At 34.9% G+C, this 7509-nt stretch overlaps 1 protein-coding gene across 5 annotated transcripts; it reads right to left on the bottom strand.

Moving 5' to 3' along the window:
* Positions 1-536: 536 nt before the first annotated feature.
* Positions 537-5909, bottom strand: lysmd4 (LysM, putative peptidoglycan-binding, domain containing 4). Of its 5 annotated transcripts, XR_007181698.1 has the most exons (6): positions 5765-5908; positions 5479-5638; positions 3470-3759; positions 1456-2021; positions 1269-1354; positions 537-1168 (listed from the first exon to the last, which is right to left on the bottom strand). XR_007181698.1 is itself a non-coding variant. In XM_048169240.1 (5 exons), exons 3-5 carry the CDS (start codon positions 3737-3739, stop codon positions 1351-1353), a joined length of 840 nt encoding a protein of 279 aa, XP_048025197.1. In that variant the 5' UTR covers positions 3740-3759; positions 5479-5638; positions 5765-5908; the 3' UTR covers positions 537-1350. The 5 variants fall into 5 exon arrangements, 3 of the variants coding, with proteins under 3 accessions (XP_048025197.1, XP_048025196.1, XP_048025195.1); XR_007181697.1 differs by having other exon boundaries at positions 1269-2021; XM_048169240.1 differs by having other exon boundaries at positions 537-1354.
* Positions 5910-7509: the final 1600 nt, after the last annotated feature.

The following is a 7509-nucleotide window of genomic DNA, read 5'->3' as shown; positions in this document are numbered from 1 at the left end:
TATTACTGTATTTATAAATCTTAGTTAATAAAAATACAGCTGTTCATAGTTTGTTAGCTACTTCACAGTGCATTAACTAATGTTAACAAATACAACTCTTGATTTTAATAATGTATTAGTATGTTGATGCTGTAGAAGTGCAGTTCATTATTAGTTCATGTTAACTAATGAACCTTATTGTAAAGTGTTACCAAAAAATGATTGAAAATCTACTCAGGCCCATGTTTTCCTCTGTGTTTACAACCCTGACTCTAAGCAACTTTAGGCCAAACATTACTGGAACATTTTAAATTGTTTCCTTATTGGTAAATGACAGAGGAGCTCCACGCCACGGCTGAATTACAGATGCCATTTGAAAACACATTTTTCCCTATTCAACCATATGTAGGCAATAGCATACTTTACCTTCAGCTCTCAGACCATTAGAATCCAATACAAAACTTTTCCCTCTTTGTTTTATTTGAAAATGTTTAATTCACTCGCCCACTGGCCATCCCCATGCAATACACATCTGTAAGAAAAATCAGTAGGCCAACTCCGATTCAAAAGTTTTAATACCGCAATTCAAAGGTTAAAATGTGTCCATCTGCCCATGAGCTTAGTTCTTGGTTTTATTGCACTTCTAATGACAGAACAAATAGTTATTTAACACACATCCATTCTTTGGCACTGCTGGCACTATAGTGCCTTTCCATATGAAAAAAAGAAAGAAAAGAAAAACAATTTGGCAATAGTGTTCTGGAAAAATTAAAACAAAGAAATAGATACAAATTTGAGTTAGCATAAAATACCATTCAGTCACACAGGTATAAAATTTAACCCTTTTGCTTTTCCTTCATTGCATTAATTTCATCAAGCATTGATATACAAAGACATGACCACAACAGTATGATCAATTTTATGATATGTTTCATAATGAGTTTTTTTTTTTCCTTTTCTTTCTCCACAAAGAAAAACTGTTATAACAATTTCATAATTCATTTAAATAAAAGCACCCATGAAACCAATAACAACAGTTTCACAGTGCAAGCAGACTAACACTCAGTTTATAATCTCATCTGTACCTTCATGAATGTACCTTCATGCAAATGAAATTAAAGGCATAGTTCACCTAAAATGAAAACTTCTGTCATCATTTGCTCACCCTCATGTCGCTCCAAACTTGTTTCTGTGGAACACAAATTTTGAATGATGTGCTGTTTGCTCTTTTTACAGGCAAAAGAAATTGGGATAGTGTGCAATATTAGTCTTTTGAACCTAAAACTTACCTTTTTTATTATGGGTGATCAATTTACCATAATATTTGTGTCTACAAAGACTTGTAGATGTAGTCAACTTGTAATACTAAGTTTATCTGCAAAGTACCAAAGAAAATTGTAGGCATCAAACCAAATCTCAAAGGCTATACACACACACACACACATACAAATCATTATTTTCCATTGTTATACTTGCTTTTTCTCAAGGTGGTTTCCGATTATATTCCCAGGGTTCACTGAGCTGACGCTCACCCCTGTATTGTTTGAGGTAGGCACAGATATGTTGACCACTCCATTGTCCACTACAGATTCACCACTCTCTTGAGTTTTAAAATATACCACATAGAATATTGGTAGGACAATGCCAATGAGTAACATGGCAACTACAGCGTTCCACCACTGGATCCCCCAGTCCGCACCATAGCTGCGCAAGCGCTGGCTTCTCCATCCCCATCGTCTGGATACTCTGGAATCACCAGAAAATACCTCCTCTGAGGGGTCTGTGCTTTGGATCAGACGCTCAATGTCACTGTCCACCTCTTTAAGGTAATTGGTGTACTCCTGCACCTGAGGTCTTCCCGAGACGCTCGCTTCAGTGCTGTTTGATAATGCTGCATCATGGGACGGTCTTTGCTGAGGGTTCCTGAGCTCAGAGTTGGCCTCGGTTAGCAGACTATGCTTCTTCACAGGGATTTTGATGGACTTCAGTGCATACATGTCCTGCTCTTGAAAAAGGTTGTTCACTCTTTTTATGTCAGCCACCTGAAACCGTAGAGAATGATTAATTTTAAAGGATTAGTTCACTTCAGAATTAAAATTTCCTGATAATTTACTCACCCCCATGTCATCCAAGATGTTTACGTCTTTCTTTCTTTGATCGAAAATACATTTTTTGAGGAAAACATTGCAGGATTTTTCTCCAAATAGTGGACTTCAATGGCTACCAATGGGTTCAAGGTCCAAATTGCAGTTTCAGTGCAGCTTCAAAGGGCTCTACACGATCCCAACCGAGGAATAAGGGTCTTAACTAACGAAACGATTGTTAATTTAAAAAAGAATTTTCACCCCCCCAAAAAAGGTTTTAAGCCAGTTATTTATATCTTTTGCTGTAGTGTGTCAATAGGAAATATCCGTTCACATTTCCAAACATTCATTTTGCCATTAATTGTAATAATCCAGTGACATTTTTGAATACACAATAAGACTGATAACAGCTGGTGCTCCACATGGAGATCAGAGCTCACCATCATCAAATCCGTCTGTGATTACATGAAGAAACATATGAAACTGAGACAAACCAAATCCAGAAGAACTGTGGTCGTGTCTCCAAGAGATTTTAAGAAACCTGCCTCCAAAGCTACCTGAAAAATGATGCCCAAGTGTACCTGGACAAGAGCTGTTTTAAATGCAAAGGGTGGTCACACAAAATGTTGTTTTGATTTAGTATATATACGTTAATTGATCAATAAAATCTATTTATAACAGTATTTTTGAAAAACATCCTCACTTTACAGCATTTTAACACAAGTGCCTAAAACTCTTCACAGTACTGTATCTTTGCAGGCAGGTTTCTTCAAGCATCTTAGAGACACGACCACAGTTCTCCTGGATTTAGTTTGCCTCAGTTTCATCTGTTTCTTCATGTAATCACAGACGGATTCGATGATGGTGAGCTCTGATCTCCATGTGGAGCACCAGCTGTTATCAGTCTTATTGTGTATTCAAAAATCTCACTGGATTATTACAATTAATGGCAAAATGAATGTTTGGAAATGTGAACGGATATTTCCTATTGACACACTACAGCAAAAGATATAAATAACTGGCTTAAAACCTTTTTGGGGGGGGTGAAAATACTTTTTTAAATTAACAATCGTTTCGTTAGTTAAGACCCTTATTCCTCGGTTGGGATCGTGTAGAGCCCTTTGAAGCTGCACTGAAACTGCAATTTGGACCTTGAACCCATTGGTAGCCATTGAAGTCCACTATTTGGAGAAAAATCCTGCAATGTTTTCCTCAAAAAATTTATTTTCGACCAAAGAAAGAAAGACGTAAACATCTTGGATGACATGGGGGTGAGTAAATTATCAGGAAATTTTCATTTAGAAGTGAACTAATCCTTTAAGGGCCTAAAATCATACAACATACACAATTCTGCACAATATAATGTTAATGAGCATGAGAAGGACCTACATAATCAAACTAGATACCTTGCATCCATACTGAAGGGCCAGTTTGTTGAGATTGTCCTCATGGGAAATGTCCCGTTCTAGTAAAAGCATTTCTCCCACTCTTTCTCTCTCCCGTGAAGATGACTCTCGGCTCCGTGGCCGGAGCTCCATGACATTGAATTCCTCATCCTCAGATGACGCTTCCGGTTCTTCTTGTCTGTGTCTGAACATGTACACTTGGCCATCCGCACTGGCATGTACATCCACTGGAGCCTGAAAGGCTCGAGGGAGAGGATCTCCACGCCGCATCACTGCAACTAGACAAATTCCTAAAAGAATAAATATGACCTTACATTTACATTTTGTTTGAAAGAAATTAACACTTTATTAAGCAAGGATGCATTAAAATGATCAAAAGTTACAGTAAAGACATTTACAATGCTAAAAAATACATACAAAAAAAAAAAAAAAGTATTGTGGTTTCCACAAAAATAGGTTTTCAACATTGATAATCATAAAAAAAATATATTTCTTGAGTAACAAATCAGCCCTTTATGGATCATAAGTTATTTTTTTATTATTAGAGATTTATCTAAGGCAAGGCAAGGCAATTTTATTTGTATAGCACATTTCATACACAATGGTAATTCAAAGTGCTTTACATAAAGAAGAATAATAAAAATAGAACATAAGGAATAAAAATAACAGTAAAAACAGAGAAATTTGCTATCTAGATGGAAGAGCTAGGAAGTTTCAGGGAGTTTTTTATTTTTGTTGTTGTTGTTGTCCGTCAGAGTGGATCTAAACAGATCTATCCATAAGAACGGATCTAAATGGATCTTCCTCACATGACAGTACCGCTGTCTAGCTCTACCTGTTAAGGCACTTCAAACTGATAAACAAAGTCTCAATCTCCCCTTTTGCCAAGACACCTCAAACTGCGCCACACAGCCCTAATCCCCCTTCTGGAGATATCCTAAATCTAAAACTGATTTAATTTTTAATTTTTAATTTTTTTAATTTTTGTTTTATGGAATGAAGGTCACATTAAAACTTTATTGGAAACATTTTCCATACCTTCAAGAATTGTATTTTATATTTTAATTAGCCTATATTTTTTTATATTATAAAAATTTATAATTTTTACTTCCTCAGAACCTCAATCACTTGTAAACAGAATACTATTATTGCACACCATTTCCAGTAATTTTCCAGTAATCAAGCAGTAATTTTATCATATTATGAAAAGATGTGACTGTGAAAATATTATTTAATTGTATGTAAATAAATACATAAAAATTTAATAACACTATAAAATTTGAATTTGCAGTTCCATCACTGTTATTTTTTAATACAAAATGCTATTAAACACAACAAATTATTTAAATTGCTCTGGAAATGACATTGTGGGAAATTGTCATGACTAAAAAAAATTCTTGTGTGTTCCATGTATAGAAATTTAAAGTAACTAACCTATTTAGGGTGTGATACATGTGTTGTTAAGAATAAGATTACAATTTATTTTCTACAGGACCAAAAGTAGCCTACCTATAGTTGAAGAACCAAGCACCAACATTTAATTTTAAAAACCACTGCAGAGAAACAGCAGTCTAATGCAGTCAGTTCATCATTGCAGGCAGAAATCGTTTTTATTTTAATAAAAAGTTTCTAACATAAAGTTTGAAACTAAAGTGAGAAACATACTGCAGGATGTAAACATCACAAAACATTGTATTATTATAACATTCCACTTGTACTTCAGGCAAATCAGAGTTGAGCTGATTATTATCTGACTAAAACTGCAAAAACAGTGGATCAGCACACACCGTTACATGAAATAACATTGTCTGAAAAAAAAAAATCAACAAAACATACCTTAGGTTTATTAAGAATAAAAAATGGAGTATGTGTACAGTAAACACTTATAAAGGTTACAGTAGCCAACACTAGTCGTAACGTTCAGTTAATTTTATGGTTTCAATTTCGAAGTTAAAGTCTGCTTTTCCATCATTTTCCCAGTTACTGACGTGAATCTGAACAACACTCACCTTTCTAGACGAAAACAGCAACATTGTGCCGACAAATATATCCCAAAGTGTCATTTTAGAAACTTCATACCGCAACCAAGTTTGATAGTGCCGTCGAAGTGTTGATTGACAGGTCCTCCAGCCAATCAGCTCGTTGAAGAAGGCGCGTTCTCTACACTGTCTGTTACATAAGAGGTTGCGTGAGCGATACTTTTTGCAGATAATATAAGACATCTTTGTTTCGAAGTAAAAAAAACTGATGTCAGGCGTTTAAAATGTATAATGGTAAAGTGACATGGTGGATTACCTGGAGTGACAAATGGTTTCCCAAGACTACAAAGTTTCTCTCGATGTTAAGTGTGGTTGAGAACACGGAGTCTCTTACGTGTCACGACAGGATGTAGTAATTCTCAGAAGGTGAGACCTGTAAGTGTAGTCTAGTTGGCTATCACTTACGAGTATGCATATTTTATGACATTTTCCAACAAATGTTAACACTAGGGTTATATAGGCCTCTTTCTTTGATGAATAGAAAGTTCAAAAGTACAGCAGTGATTTGAAATAGAAATATTTTGGAACACTGTAAAAGTCTTTACTGTCACTTTTTTTTATTTATTTTTTTTTTTTTATCAGTAATGCATGTATCATTTCTTTATTTTTCAAACTTTATTCTGCAGAACCCAAAAGAAGATATTTTTAAGAAAGAAACACTTTGGTTACCCAAAATATGTTCCACAGAAGAAAGAAAGTCATACAGGTTTGGAATGACATGCATGATATTTTTTTAACTACCCAATCCTTTTAATAAATAAGAATAATATATGATACATAAATGCATAAGTATGATATAAATATCTACAGATATACATACACACATATCTACAGCTCACCCTGGTATAAATGTAAGTATCCTTTCAATCAGGTAGCATTTCTCAGTTTGACCTCGAGATGGCGCCAAATATCTTCAGTAGTTTCAGACCAGTTTTGCTAAAGGATAGTTCACAGTAATGCGTTTTAAACCTCTATTTGCCAAAGGTCCATGTCCCTCATTCACCTCCTTTGTCAGAATATTCTTTGTCAGCATCAGAGGAACTTGTCCGCCCTGGTCCAGGAGTCAATTACTATGGCAGGACTGTGTCAGAACACACAGTGCTATTGAGGTGCTTCTGATGTGCTTCAGGTCGCCTTAGTCACTCCTGCTAAAGCACAGGTCAGCGCTCAGGCTCAGAGGTTTATGATGGAGGACATGAGCCTGCTGTAGTTGATCCACATCTGGACACTGATGTAGGGAGCCCTGAGATATTTGTCAGTAGGTCTTGTTTGAGCAGATATATGCTCTCTGCTTGCCATTATGGGTTCATATATTATATATATATATATATATATATATATATATATATATATATATATATATATATATATATATATATATATATATATGGGCCACTCTACAGAATTGGTGTAAACTGCTGTCCCACAACCAAAAACACACATTTAACAAGCATTTAAGTACTCAAATTTTAGATTTAGTTTACTAAGATCCTTCTATTATCTATTGAATCCCACAATAATATTTAAAATATCAATAAGCTTAATATAAAATCATCATTTATTGGGTACTTTCAAATTGGGAGGTGGCTGTCCCGAACCCTAACCCATAAATTTCAACTTGTGAAAATGACATTGAAATTAATTTTTTGCAAATTTTTTCCATTGTTGTTTTTTTATGTTTTTCGTCCATTGGCCAAGACTGATTTTAACCACACCCCTACAAATTTTTGATCAGGAAATATTCCTGTGTCCCTCCCTCTCATAACCTCTATATCATAGTAGATAGGTACCATCATTTTGAGTTAAATGTGTTCAAAAATCTGAAAATCTGTGTGTAACTTTAAGGAACGTCACTACCAAACTAATTTTTTCAATTAAGCAAACTTTTTTTTTCTGTTATTTGATAAAATTTTGTTTTTTTTCCTGTGTACAACTGTACATCTTTGAGCTAGGCTCAAAAATATCTAAAATTGTCACTACCGAAATAGTCATGACTGAAAC

Source organism: Megalobrama amblycephala, linkage group LG19, assembly GCF_018812025.1.
Source record: "Megalobrama amblycephala isolate DHTTF-2021 linkage group LG19, ASM1881202v1, whole genome shotgun sequence".
Taxonomy (NCBI): Eukaryota; Metazoa; Chordata; class Actinopteri; order Cypriniformes; family Xenocyprididae; genus Megalobrama; species Megalobrama amblycephala.
Note: the sequence above shows the minus strand (reverse complement) of the source record. Positions and strands in the feature narration are given on the sequence as shown.